At 49.0% G+C, this 14,688-nt stretch overlaps 1 protein-coding gene across 1 annotated transcript in view; it reads right to left on the reverse strand.

Annotated features, from left to right (window-relative positions):
• The window catches only part of LOC147725690 (uncharacterized), a 132,689-nt gene that overhangs the window by 20,774 nt on the left and 97,227 nt on the right, over window positions 1-14,688 (reverse strand). Inside the window, exon 4 of the mRNA XM_086964353.1 lies at window positions 6,610-6,707. Within this exon, the coding sequence (XP_086820479.1) occupies window positions 6,610-6,707 (98 nt within the window). The remainder of the gene's footprint in view (window positions 1-6,609; window positions 6,708-14,688) is intronic.

The following is a 14,688-nucleotide window of genomic DNA, read 5'->3' on the forward strand; positions in this document are numbered from 1 at the left end:
GGTGTCAGAGATCGCAGGAATGGCTAATGCGATATCGTCCGAGAAAATAAGAACATCGTCTGCGTAAGCTGCAGTTTTTAGACAATGAGGGCCAAAAGAGAACCCTTTGATATCGGGGTGTAAGTCAATCAGCCGAAGGAGAGGATCGATAGATAACAAAAACAATAGCGGGGATAAAGGACAACCTTGTCTCGTTCCTTGGCAGAGATTAAAAAAAGAGGATGTGGAACCATTAACTCTAATATTAGCTTTAGGTTGGGAATACAAAGACATTACCATGTTAATAAAGGAGTCCCCGAGATTATGTGCATGTAAAACAGCTCGAAGAAAAGGCCAAGAAACCTTATCGAAGGCCTTCTCCGCATCGAGGGCCAAGGCCGCGGCAGGTAGTTGGGATCGCTTGGCCGCCCCAATAATATGGCAGAAAGTGCGAATATTATCTCTTGCCAACCTACCCTTAACAAAACCAGTTTGGGAAGGATGGACTAAATGGGGAATAAAGGATTCTAGACGTTTCGCCAGGATTTTAGCAAAAATCTTCGCTTCCATATTGAGAAGCGAAATAGGGCGGAAATTCTTAGGGTCCGAATGGTCTTTCCCTTCTTTTGGGATCACCACTATGGTGGCTTCAGCAGCCGTACCAGAGACAGATCCATTACGAACAAAAGCGTCAAAGACAGCCTGCAACTTAGGAACAAGCAACGGGAGAAAGGTTTTATAGAATAAGATCGGGTAACCATCAGGGCCTGGAGCTTTCCCCGAACGGGTGGCCTTGATAGCAGAGACTATTTCCTCAGGAGAGATAGGTTCATTAAGAGTGGAGCGATCTTCCTCTGATACAGATTGAATCGGAATTGATTTTAAAAAATCTTGGCATTTGTCAAAAGAGGCTTGGTTGGAGGGGGTATACAATTTGTTATAAAAATCACGAAAAACTTCAAGAATTTCCTCAGTTTGGAATTTTTTAGAGCCATTATGGTCCTTAATAGAAGAGATCTGAGAGGATCTAGAGGAGGAATCTTGGAATTTCAATGTAGCCGCCAAAAGTTTGCCAGCCCGATTCTTTAAGAGTAATTTTTTGGACTTTTGTGCTTGGAAACCAATATGAGCTCTTTTAGTGACAATTGTATTATATTTGTATTTTAGAAGCTTAATTTGTTGTAGGAAAGTCGGATCTTTAGTATGTCTAAAGGAAGCCTCCAAAGACTTGATTTCAGAAGATAAATCAGTAAGTTCTTTTTTAATCGCCAAATTGCGTTTGGACATGCATGCAATAACTTGACCACGGAAAGTACATTTAAAGGAGTCCCAAAGAGTTATTGGAGAATCTACAGATTCCTCGTTTTCATGGAAAAAAGTGTTGATATCCTTGGAAAATTCTTCCACTTGGGTAGAGTCATATAACACCTCCGTATTAAGTCTCCAGGAACGACCACGTGGTTTCGGAGCAAAGGACGAAAGCGTAAAAGTAACCGCAGCATGGTCGGAGATGACGATGGGATGTATAAGTGGGGAGGAAGAGGTTGCGACAAGAGAAGAGTGAACTAGGAGATAGTCAATGCGAGAAAATGAGGAATGAGGGGAGGAAAAGAAAGAAAAGTCACTACCAGTGGGATTGTGGAGACGCCAAATATCATGCAAATTAGCAATGGAGCACATGTTAAGCATCTGTTTGTGTGCTTTAGGCGGACGAAACTGAAAAGCGGAATTCCTGTCCAATAAAGGGTCCATAGGTAAGTTAAAGTCTCCACCCACAATAAGATTACCCGCATGTGGGGTATCATGCAGTTTTTTAGAAATGGATTTCCAAAATGCAGGGTTATCAATATTTGGAGCATAGATATTCATAATAAACAGATCATGCTGACCATCTGATAATTTAGATAGGAGCCATCGACCATCAGAGTCATGTTCAGAAGATATAATCGATAAACCCGAATTCCTCGAAACCAACGTAACCACACCATTGCGTTTACCAGAAGCATCCGAACAAGACACATCCGCCACCCATTCTTTCTTCAAAAATAGCGCTTCTCTACTAGTGATCTTAGATTCTTGAAATAGGACTAAGTCCGCTGAGAGAGATTTACAATAATCCAAGATTTTAGATCGCTTGACCGGATGATTTAAGCCCTTAACATTAAGGGATAAAACATTTAAACCTGGCATCTACCTGAAGGGGATACACTCGCAGACAACAATGATAACAGAGAAGAGACGAGGTACAGGAATACGGTAGACCAACCACACATCAAAATAGATGTTACGGGAGCAACCATGTGGGAAAGCCATGAAAAAAGAAAAGCCAGAAAGAGAGAAGAAAGATTAGAAAGGAGAGAGAGACGAGGCAGAGGGGGAGGTCTAAAAGAGACCCATAACATGCAAGGGAGAACGTGGAAAAGGCGAGTCGAAGACCCGTTATAGGAGCAAAAGTTGGTAGAGAAGAATAGCCCATTATGAAGAAAACGACTGATAGTGAACAACAAAGCAATAGAAAATCCATACACAAAGAAATACAATTTATAACGAGATATTACATTGCAATTAGAAGAAAAATACCACTCAGATCAGATTAACATTACCCCATCAAGCGCAAAAGCATGGCAAAAAAAACAATATCATAACATGTAGGAAAAGCTGCATTATGTATGAAACATCGTAAATAGCATATATCATTTTGTGAATAGAAGAACAAAGAAGTGCTGCAATCGCATATGAATCAAACCAAAACACCTAATTCTAACTATACTATAACATGGAGTGACATAAGAGGAACAATAGAAGGTGTGTGAGAACAGAATGGAGACACGAGGAAGAAACCGAGAAGGAAGATGAAAACGAGCATAAAGAAAAAGGAGAAGTCTACTCCACGACACTAGAATGCTACATAGTATAATGCAAATATAATAACAATGCTATCGAAAGGAGTAATAATACTTGATTAAAAAGTTAATAAATCTGGAACTGAGAGCTCTAAAAAGTGCAGGTAACTAGTAAGTATAAACAGCATCAATATAAGTGAAACACACCATAATAAAAATAGAGAGGAGCAAGAGAAAAAAGTTGAAAGGATCTACAAGAGGTTTCTCGAAAAATAATGAAGAGAAAAAAGAAGAAGAGGACGGATATTAGAAAGAAAAGAGAGCTATCAGAGTAGTATGGAAAGAAAAACAGAGACAGGACATACGATAGCAGAGGAGAAGATCAACAAGAAAACCTGGCTGGAGAAAAAAGAGAAGATAACAATGCAGAAAAAGACATCACCAGAAGTAAAGAGAACAATAAATCAGGTCCCTGAGGCCCCAGGAGTCTGCGTCGTTGCACGTTGAATCTCCATCTCTATCTCCTCCTGGTTGTCCAAAAACGTTGACAAGTCTGCCGGTTCATCGAAGATTCTGGAACGCCCTTTATAAGTAATGCGAAACTTGGATGGACCAGAAAAGGAAAAAGAGATGCCCAAGTCTGTGAGACGTTTTCGAAGATTCAAGAAACCTTTCCGTCTTATGACCGTGTCTCTGGCAAAGTCTTGGGAAATGGATATGCGATGACCCTCCCAGTTGAGTTGTTTAATCTTGCGCATATGTGACAAAATCAGTTCAGTGTGTTGATGTCGTAAGGGCTTAAAAATGATTGCTCTTGGCTGGGTGGCTGCCTTAGAACGGAACGTTGGAACACGGTGTGCTCTTTCAATCTCAAAGTCTCTGTGAAAAGATAGTTGAAGTGTATCAGGAATCCAATGAGATAAGAATTCAATCATGGAGGAGGATGATTTCTCTGATTCCTCCGGTAGGCCAAAAATACGCAGATTAGATCTCCTATTACGGTCCTCCTGCTCCGTAAGGTCTCTGCGCATTGCCGCCATAGACCGCTCCATCTGAGAAAGCGACCTGGATTGCTTTTGCATACCATCCTCTGCGGAACTTATCCGTGTTTCTGTTGCTGATACACGTAGAGATAGGGCTTTAAAATCATTCCTGATGGCAGATACTTCCACTTGTAATAAGTCAGTGTTAGTTTTAGTTGATTGCGCAATATCGTGAACCTCATTCAGGCGCGCCAAAATGGTGTCCAATGTGGAAGTATTGTCCGCCTGAGGTGATTCAGGAGTCGGAGAGACTGACTTAAGTCGCTTTAAAGAAGTGCCTGGGTCTTTAGAGTCTTTGCCGTTCAAGGAGCGACTCATAATGACAGTGTTGTAGCAGGAGACTAGCAAAAATGTCACAGGGATAGAGTATAGCACCAAAGTTGCGCAAAATATCCAGAAATAGTGACAAAAGAGGCAATTCACGCTCCAAACACGCTATGCTAATCTAGCGGTTGAAAAACGAGCAAAAATAAGCAGGAAGACACCTCAAGATATCGACATGAACACCTCAATGAATCATGTGGAGAGGAAAAAACTGCGAGCACTTACAAACCCAGCCAAGCAGCAAAAAGTAACATTAGAAAGAAAGCAGAAATGTTACCATTGTAGTCCTCGTATGAAGAAATCCATAGATATACGCGAAATGCTGTTAGATTGTATCCGCGGCGGCGCCTCAGAGAACAGATGACAGGAACGTCATACGCGGGAAAATGGCGGCCGCTCCTCAGGAATGCGAGCGCCTGCGAGGATGAAAGCAGAACACATCATTCCGGTAGTTGCAGTCGCGGAAAAACAGCGTCGTGGAGATCAGCGCATATTCCGCCGTAGGTGTGTGGATTTTCCGCAGAAAAGGGCACGAAGAAACGGAGAAAAACGCTCAACGGGAACAACTCACCCCGGAGCTCAAGCGCAACACGCCATATCACAGCGGCGCGCAAGCCACGCCCCCCCCGCTGAGGTTGTTGTTTAAAGGGTCCAGAATACTGAGGCTGTTACAGACAAAATAACAACTCTGGGGAATATTTTACCAGCCCCTATTGCCACAGGAATGTCACTTTTTGAGATGTTCCTGTGGCGATAGTCCCTTTGCCTTATTTACAAGGCGGTGTTAAGCCACTTAACGTGACCTAACACCACCTTGTAAATGAGGCCCCCTTTCACTGTACACTTAGCGTGAATGGGGTGGCCAATGCTTGTTGCAGTGAGCGTTCAACCGCAACACCCATTTATTTTGATGATGCCCCCTATTTACAAGGGTGGCCTAAATAGAAGCCAGCGCCAAAATTAAGACCCGGGAAAACCTGGTCTTAACATGGCGAAACAAGGAAAAATGCTTTATTTCTCCTCGTGTTTGCTGGTTCTATGAGTGCTGCATCTGCAGCACACATAGAAACCGCAAATCGCCATGAATGATTGTGTATGTGCAGGAAGGTGTTCCTTCCTGCACATAAACAATCATTAAATAATGAAAAGATGCAACTTCTATGTGTGCTGCATTTGCTTAACGACATGCTCCGCCATTCTCTTGTAAATATGCCCTTCTATTTTTTGGCACAGAAGAACTAGAAATGGATGCAAATGCCAGACTCTGGATATATGACGTTCAATGGCATATTGGGCCAAACAAATTTGAATTTAAGTGACGTGGGCCAAGGCCTAGTTCAGAGAAATTGATACTCACACAACTTGCGCACTGAGGAACCTGTAAAGATGTATTTGTGAACTTTGTGTGGCTTTTAGAGTGGTAGCCCTCACATGTAACCGGGGTCTAGTAATGTCTTGTTTCTTTAGTGCTTCATTTCATACTTCGTCTGCACCCAAGTGCTGCAATTAACGGCTGTTACTGTTACCGACCTCAGGAGGCTTCTAGGGAGGGAGGAGTTTTTGCTTACCCTACCGCTGTTCCACCATACTTCAGACAACTACTTTAGAATGAGAAACAGCCTTAACTACACAAGCTGAGCCACGCATGATGTTTCCCCACAAGCAAAACCACGCTTGCCTTAACCACGCATATGCGTGATTTAGTCAGTGCACGGTCTAGCCGTCTGGCTGGGCGGGGAGACTAAGAGGAAGCATTGGAACAGGAAACTACGGATGCAAACAGGTAAGCAGGGCTGGGGCGGGTCAGTTTTAAAGGGTTGGAGGACATTTTTGGGGTTCAAGGCAGTAGAGGGGGGTCGGGGTAGTTTTTTTTTTAAAGGGGGAAGGGTTTTAGGCCTTATGTAGGGAAAGGGGTAGGGGTAGTTTTTAAGCAGCGCAGGTACGTTTTAGGCCTCCGTGGAGGGGGGGTCAGGGTAGTTTTTTTAAAAGGGGCAGGGTTTTAGGCCTCAGGCTGGAGGGGGAAGTGGTAGTTTTAAGGGCAGGACGGGGTAGGTTTTAGGTGTCATGGAGGGGGTGGAGAGGGGATGAGGTAGTGGGATAGAGCTTTAGGACTTAGGGTGGGAGGGAGGGTTGGGGTAGTAGCCAACAATCATGTCTTTACAATGAAATTGTGTGGCAAAGGCATGCGTTGTAAAGGAATATGTGGTTAAGACGCATTCATGGTTTGGGCTGCGTTGAAGAGGCACGCTTGGTTAATCCAAGCATGCCTCTGTCATACAGCCCTTTAGAACGGAACATGCCAAGAATGACCGTGATGGTAAGTGGTAACAGAGCTGCATCCAATGCATTAGGACGGTTGGCACCGCACCGCCCCCCACCCTTATAACACCATCCAGGAGCCTGTAGTAGGAGGTACTCACCTCTCGTAGTGCTTCCTGGTGCAAGTGGCAGCGCTGGTGCTGTTGGGGTTCGCACCAAGCTCATTGTACACCTGTCTCCAGAGCTGCTTCAGCGTGACCTGAGGACAAGGCACCTGGTTAGTACGCAGATATTGTTCTTCTGTAGCACTTCATGGCACACTTATGCCATTTCAAAGCACTAATAACGAAAGATGTTGTTCGTGATATAAAACATTAAAAGCACTTTCACTACCTTAAAAATAGGTTGATAAAAGGAGTCACTATTATCCATCACAGTAGTAGTCATGCTACCTTCTTAGGGAGAATGGATAGCTGGGTGCATCACTTAGGTCAGATAGACTGTGACCCACTGGTCCGTTTGCCATGGGTAAAGTGCATTTTGCCATGCACTTAAGGCGATACGCACAGAGTTCTGTCCATCATAGGGGCCTTATCTAACATTGCCTCAAAGGTAAATCTCAATATAAAGCCACCGCAAAACACATTTTCTTCGAATATTAAAAGGGCAGTCTCGAAATTGACCCAGATTGATCTGGCCTCTAGCTAGGGAGCCGGGGATCTGGCAGGATCCCACCATAAAGAGCGGTTTCTGCCCAGATGCCCCCTGCAGGCAGTTCAGGGCTGATGCAAGGGCACAGCTAGTGATAGAGGGAAGAGTTGAGGGCATGGGGTGGGTGCATCGCTCGACTGTTGAAGCTCAGTAGAGGCGCGCCTGGCTAGCAGTGACCTGACATGGGATCAGGCCGGTCCAGCACCCGAGTGGACCCGGCTCAAACAGACCGGGACAACGATTTTCATCTCTATACAGATTTCATCAGGGCAATTTGATTTATCCCACTTCCCAAAATTCTTCTTTTCCATCCATTCCCCGTTTAAATGTATGGGCTACTTCCGAGCAGCCTTTCGGCCCGTGTGTCATAGTCCTGTCTGATTGCTGTAAGGGATGAAACGCGTTGGCTGGGTCTGTTTTAAGTGTGATAGAATTGGATACCTAATAAAAGAACTTCATGGAAAAAGACCCCAATGTCTGGAAATTAATTGAAAAACGAGATATGGAAAGTAATTGGAAACAAAAAAATGATTACAGATACATGTCATTTGAATTGGAAAGTTCAATGTGAACAAGGAAATTAGGCTGCGCTCCTAATATTGTGAAAACATTTACCAAGGATTGAGTTTTGAGGGCAGGCAGAACTCCCGGAGTGGGCATAAGAGAACTATAAGATTGGGATATTTAATCTGGTGCTGTCCAGAAACACCTCTGCTGGCTGTCCTATGAAATCCTCAATAGATCATCACCCAGACTGTTAGTGCCTCATCACCCAGACTGCCAATGCCTCATCACCCAGACTGTCAATGCCTCATCACCCAGACTGTCAGTGCCTCATCACCCAGACTGTCAGTGCCTCATCACCCAGACTGTCAATGCCTCATCACCCAGACTGTCAGTGCCTCATCACCCAGACTGTCAGTGCCTCAACACCCAGGCTGTCAGTGCCTCGTCCCCCAGACTGTCAGTGCCTCATCACCCAGACTGTCAGTGCCTCAACACCCAGGCTGTCAGTGCCTCGTCCCCCAGACTGCCAGTGCCTCATCACCCGGACTGTCAGTGCCTCATCACCCAGACTGTCAGTGCCTCATCACCCAGACTGTCAATGCCTCATCACCCAGACTGTCATGCCTCATTAGCCAGACTGTTAGTGCCTCATCACCCAGACTGCCAATGCCTCATCACCCAGACTGTCAATGCCTCATCACCCAGGCTGTCAATGCCTCATCACCCAGACTGTCAGTGCCTCAACACCCAGGCTGTCAATGCCTCATCACCCAGACTGTTAGTGCCTCATCACCCAGACTGCCAATGCCTCATCACCCAGACTGTCAATGCCTCATCACCCAGGCTGTCAATGCCTCATCACCCAGACTGTCAGTGCCTCAACACCCAGGCTGTCAGTGCCTCGTCCCCCAGACTGTCAATGCCTCATCACCCAGGCTGTCAATGCCTCATCACCCAGGCTGTCAATGCCTCATCACCCAGGCTGTCAATGCCTCATCACCCAGACTGTCAGTGCCTCATCACCCAGACTGTCAGTGCCTCATCACCCAGACTGTTAGTGCCTCGTCACCCAGGCTGTCAGTGCCTCGTCACCCAGACTGTCAGTGCCTCATCACCCAGACTGTCAGTGCCTCGTCACCCAGACTGTCAGTGCCTCTTCACCCAGACTGTCAGTGCCTCTTCACCCAGACTGTCAGTGCCTCGTCACCCAGACTGTCAGTGCCTCTTCACCCAGACTGTCAGTGCCTCTTCACCCAGACTGTCAGTGCCTCATCACCCAGATTGTCAATGCCTCATCACCCAGACTGTCAGTGCCTCGTCACCCAGACTGTCAGTGCCTCATCACCCAGAATGTCAATGCCTCATCACCCAGGCTGTCAGTGCCTCATCACCCAGACTGTCAATGCCTCATCACCCAGACAGCCAATGCCTCATCACCCAGGCTGTCAATGCCTCATCACCCAGACTGTCAATGCCTCATCACCGAGGCTGTCAATGCCTCATCACCCAGACTGTCTATGCCTATTCACCCAGACTGTCAGTGCCTCATCACCCAGACTGTCAGTGCCTCATCACCCAGACTGTCAGTGCCTCATCACCCAGACTGTCAGTGCCTCATCACCCAGACTCGATTCAGAAAGGGGGTGGTGATGAACAGAGTGTCTGAATTAAGCAGACCACTCTTACCCAGTCCAAAGATCAGGGCTTGATCCATCATGGCTGAAATGCCAGAAACCGGTCCCCGGAAGCTTGTTTCCTTCCCAGTGTAAGAATTAGCTTGGTAGTTTGGTTTGCCCTGTTCCCATCATGCACTGGGACAGGAACAGACTAATTTGCATATAGCCAGGTTCTGAGCTGGGATGGTGCAGTGAGCTTAAAAACGGTGTTGGATCTAGCCCTGATCTCTTGACTGGGTGAGAGTATTCTTCCTAATTCAGAGACTCTGTCCATCACCACCCCTTGTTGTTAAATATTTTGTCCACCCTAAGTGTGGAAGGGTATACTCAGATGTGAGTTCCTTGCTCATTGCACCATCAGGATTCAAGCAAGCCGGGCCGACGACGACTGAAATGCTAGAAACCGGTCCCCGGAAGCTTGTTTCCTTCCCAGTGTAAGAATTGGCTTGGTAGTTTGGTTTGCCCTGTTCCCATCATGCACTGGGACAGGAACAGACTAATTTGCATATAGCCAGGTTCTGAGCTGGGATGGTGCAGTGAGCTAAAAAACGGTGTTGGATCTAGCCCTGATCTCTTGACTGGGTGAGAGTATTCTGCTTAATTCAGAGACTCTGTCCATCACCACCCCTTGTTGTTAAAAATTTCATCACCCAGACTGTCAGTGCCTCATCACCCAGACAGTCAATGCCTCATCACCCAGGCTGTCAATGCCTCATCACCCAGACTGTCAATGCCTCATCACCTAGACTGTCAGTGCCTCATCACCCAGACTGTCAATGCCTCATCAACCAGACTGTCAGTGCCTCATCACCCAGACTGGCAGTGCCTCATCACCCAGACTGTCAATGGCTCATCACCCAGACTGTCAGTGCCTCATCACCCAGACTGTCAATGCCTCGTCACCCAGACTGTCAATGCCTCATCACCCAGACTCTCAGTGCCTCATCACCCAGACTGTCAGTGCCTCATCACCCAGACTGTCAGTGCCTCATCACCCAGACTGTCAGTGCCTCATCACCCAGACTGTCAATGCCTCATCACCCAGACAGTCAATGCCTCATCACCCAGGCTGTCAATGCCTCATCACCCAGACTGTCAATGCCTCATCACCGAGGCTGTCAATGCCTCATCACCCAGACTGTCAATGCCTCATCACCCAGACTCTCAGTGCCTCATCACCCAGACTGTCAGTGCCTCATCACCCAGACTGTCAGTGCCTCATCACCCAGACTGTCAGTGCCTCTTCATCCAGACTGTCAGTGCCTCGTCACCCAGACTGTCAGTGCCTCTTCACCCAGACTGTCAGTGCCTCATCACCCAGACAGTCAATGCCTCATCACCCAGGCTGTCAATGCCTCATCACCCAGGCTGTCAATGCCTCATACCCCAGACTGTCAGTGCCTCATCACCCAGACTGTCAATGCCTCATCACCCAGGCTGTCAGTGCCTCATCACCCAGACTGTCAATGCCTCATCACCCAGCCAGTCAGTGCCTCATCACCCAGACTGTCAGTGCCTCGGCATCCAGGCTGTCAGTGTCCCATCACCCAGACTGTCAGTGCCTCTGCACCCAGACTGTCAGTGCCTCGGCACCCAGGCTGTCAGTGCCTCGTCACCCAGACTGTCAGTGCCTCGTCACCCAGACTGTCAGTGCCTCTTCACGCAGACTGTCAGTGCCTCTTCACCCAGACTGTCAGTGCCTCTTCACCCAGACTGTCAGTGCCTCTTCACCCAGACTGTCAGTGCCTCCTCACCCAGACTGTCAATGCCTCATCACCCAGGCTGTCAGTGCCTCATCACCCAGACTGTCAATGCCTCATCACCCAGACTGTCAGTGCCTCATCACCCAGACTGTCAATGCCTCATCACCGAGGCTGTCAATGCCTCATCACCCAGACCGTCAATGCCTCATCACCCAGACTGTCAATGCCTCATCACCGAGGCTGTCAATGCCTCATCACCCAGACTGTCAATGCCTCATCACCCAGACTCTCAGTGCCTCATCACCCAGACTGTCAGTGCCTCATCACCCAGACTGTCAGTGCCTCATCACCCAGACTGTCAGTGCCTCATCACCCAGACTGTCTGTAGGAAGGGGGAGTCTCTAGTTGGCGCAGTGCAGCACTGGCGACAAGCAGGGACTCTCTCTTCCTCGTCAGGGCTGAGGGCTACCTTCAAGACAACCTCTGCTTACCCTCTAGGTAGTGTGGCTTAAGCAGTCTCAGGCTAATCTCTGGGGCACATAGGGTTAAACATTTGCAATATTACACCATCACAACCAACCCACCACACAATGACACCAAACTGTATTTGTAAAAATATATATTCTTTATATAAATTTCAAGCAGGCTTGTAAATACAGTCTCAAACTTTCAATAGCGGTTCCAGTTTACTTAGTTTCAAGTTGCCACAGTTCTTTCTTAGCAATAAGCAATCTTTTGGGCCTTCTGCCCGGGTTCAATAAGGTTCAGTGTCTTGTAGCGCCTCAATGCGCGTTCCGCTGTCTCCGCTCGCTTCAGAGAGGAGAGCGGGCCTGGCCAGCCAAAGCTCACGCTTCCCGCGTGGGCCTCGAGGACCAGGAGCCGTGCAAGCCTCGGTTTCAGAAGCGGCTCGCGTTGGGAGCAGATAGCGCGGTGCGAGCTCGAGTTGCAGGATGCTCGCACCGTGAGGACACAGCACAGTACCTTTCAAATTCTTGTGGAGCGGGCGGCTTCCAGGGGAGCTGTCCCACGTCGCGTTGCTTCTCCGGGGTCGATGCGCGCTGCGGCTCTCAGCTGGGCAGGTCACGGGTCACCCGGGGCGGCGGTGCTTGGTGGCGGCAGGGTCCTTCCTTTGGCGTTCGCTCCGACCCTGGAGGCGGCGGCTGTGTGGTGGCAGCAAGTGGCAGTACGGTCCCCAAGTGCGGGACGTACCCAGCCAAAGTGCCGGTTGCCGCTGTGCGCTCACAGCTGAGCTGTCGGGCAGGATGCCGACCAGAGGGGGGTTATCACAGGGCGGCTGTCCGTCTTTGCAGGTGGATTGACGGCGCGAGGCACAGTCAATTCGGGCGCTTGGACCGGACGGGTCCTCCTTCACGTTGCTCTCGGGGCTCCCGGTGCAGAGGCAGTCACGGTGCTCGGGCCAGCGGCGGCTGGGCTTCACGTTGCTCTTGCTGTTGCTTTGGGCCCCGGTCACGGTGCTTGGGGGGATATCGATGCCTTGGATTACGGGGAGCGTGGCAGGGATGCCCAGCGCTCCCAGACTCCTCAGTCAGCGCTGCAGCGATAAGCAGCACACACAGTCGCTTTCTTCAGGGGGTAGCGCCCACTGGTCCTGGGGCGCTGGTCAGGGGGCAAGTTCAGCAGCAAGCCCTTGGAGATCTTTCAGCAGAGTTTGGCACAAAGTTCAATAAAAGCAAAAGTCTCTTGGTAGTCTTTTCTTTCCTCTCCTTCTGCAGCAAGGCACCAGACACAGGCCAGAGACAACACCCCTCCTTGTCCTTCCAGGTCCTTCTCTTCGGGCAGAGTTTCTTCTGTAGCACAAACAGGATCTAATTTACAAGGAGCAGGGCTCCTACTTTTATACCCAGTTTCTTTTGTTCTTACAGGCCAGGGGGGCCTTTGCATAACTGCTCTCAGCTCCTGAGCACTTGTGGTGGGTACTTCTGCTTCTGCATTTAGTGTGAGGGCAGGCACATCAGCCGCTCCCCAGGGGGGCGGAGCCGGCATTGTGAAGACAGGGGTAGCCTGAGCACTTTGTTGACAAGCTTCGGTCCTTCCTGGGCCAGGTGCAGGCTGAGTCATCAGTCGCTCCCCAGGGGGGCGGAGCCAACATTGTGGTGGCAGAGCACAGCCTGATGCATCATTCAGGGGAAACTCCCACCACCCACTAAGGTGTCATCCTGCTATTCACAACCTGTCAACTCCCAGCCCTGTCACTCACACACTCAGACAGTCAGATACACACAAGAGCAGAGGCGGGCTGAAATGGTTAGACAAGCAAATGCTAACTTTCTAAAAGTAGCATTTGCAAACCCAGGATATTAAAATAAACTTTACTAAAAGAAGTATTTTATTATTCTGAGTTCAGGCATACTAAACATTAATTTCCACCATGTTCCCTGAGCCTGCTGGGATTATAGAGTGTAATAATTCCACAGCCCATTCTGGCCTAAAGGGAGCAGGTAGCCTTACAATAGTGAAAAACGAATTTGGTTGTAATTCACTACTAGGACATGCCACACACATCAGGGCTTGTCCTACCTTACACTTACAATGCACCCTGCCCTAGGGCCTACCATAGGGGTGACTAATATGAAGTTAAGGGAAGGTTTAGGGGCTGGCAAGTGGGTGCACTTGCCCAGCTAGCATGACAGTACCAGACTGCACGCAGGTTCTGCAATGGCAGAACCTAGACACATTTTAAGGCTGCTTCTGTGGGTGGCGCAACCAGCGCTGCAGGCCCACTAGAAGTATTGGCATTTACAAGCCCTGGCACTCCTGGTGCACTTTACTAGGGACTAACAGTAAATCCAATGAACCAATCATGAACATGGACCTGGCCCGCAACAGCAGGGGCACATTCCAGTTCTACACCAATCAGAACCTATTTTAAATCCTCTGTACATACTCTCAGGGTCCACCCAGCTACTCCATGGGGCACCCTTCTCTTCCTCTGTGGACCCCACCTGTGCAGCCTCTAACCTTAACTTGCTCACAGGTGTGTCCCAACAGACAGTCATCAAATCACAGTGGCCACTGACAGTAGTCAGGGCTGAGACCCAGGCCTCATGCCTCTCAGGGCTCCCAAACCTCTGTGGCCTCAGAGAGTGGGGGGCAGTAGCCCCAGGTGCTTGGCACCCTTTGTCCACTCTCCCTCCTGTCAGGTCAGGTATGTCATCCTGGCAATGACCCACCAGCTCCAGGCCTGTACCTGGCGGCTGGACCAAACACTGGAGTGGGCTCTCCCAGTCCCGGTCCTCCTCCTTGGGGCTCTGTACCCTCCCACCTGGAGTGGTACCCCCTTCCAGAATTGTCAGGGCACCTGTGGCAGGTGACCTGCACAATTCGCCCACCAGTTCAGGGGTGCTATCCTGCAACTGGGGCACCAGGTCAGGGGGGACACACTGCACCTGGCCCTTAAACCTAGGGTCTAGACCCTCTAGTTGAACCGGGGTTAGAGGCGAGGACTTCCTCCCTCTGCACCCCCTTCCAGAGTACTGCCCACTCCCAACTGGAGTGGTACCCCTAGAAGTGAAATGGGCCAGGACACTGATTACAGTGGTCCTGCCCTCCAGGTCAGGCAACACCTGAACCTGGCTCTCCAACTCAAGGACCCAACCCTGCAGTTGAACTCTTGCCTGGCGCA

This window comes from Lissotriton vulgaris, chromosome 3_2 (assembly GCF_964263255.1).
Source record: "Lissotriton vulgaris chromosome 3_2, aLisVul1.2, whole genome shotgun sequence".
NCBI lineage: Eukaryota > Metazoa > Chordata > Amphibia > Caudata > Salamandridae > Lissotriton > Lissotriton vulgaris.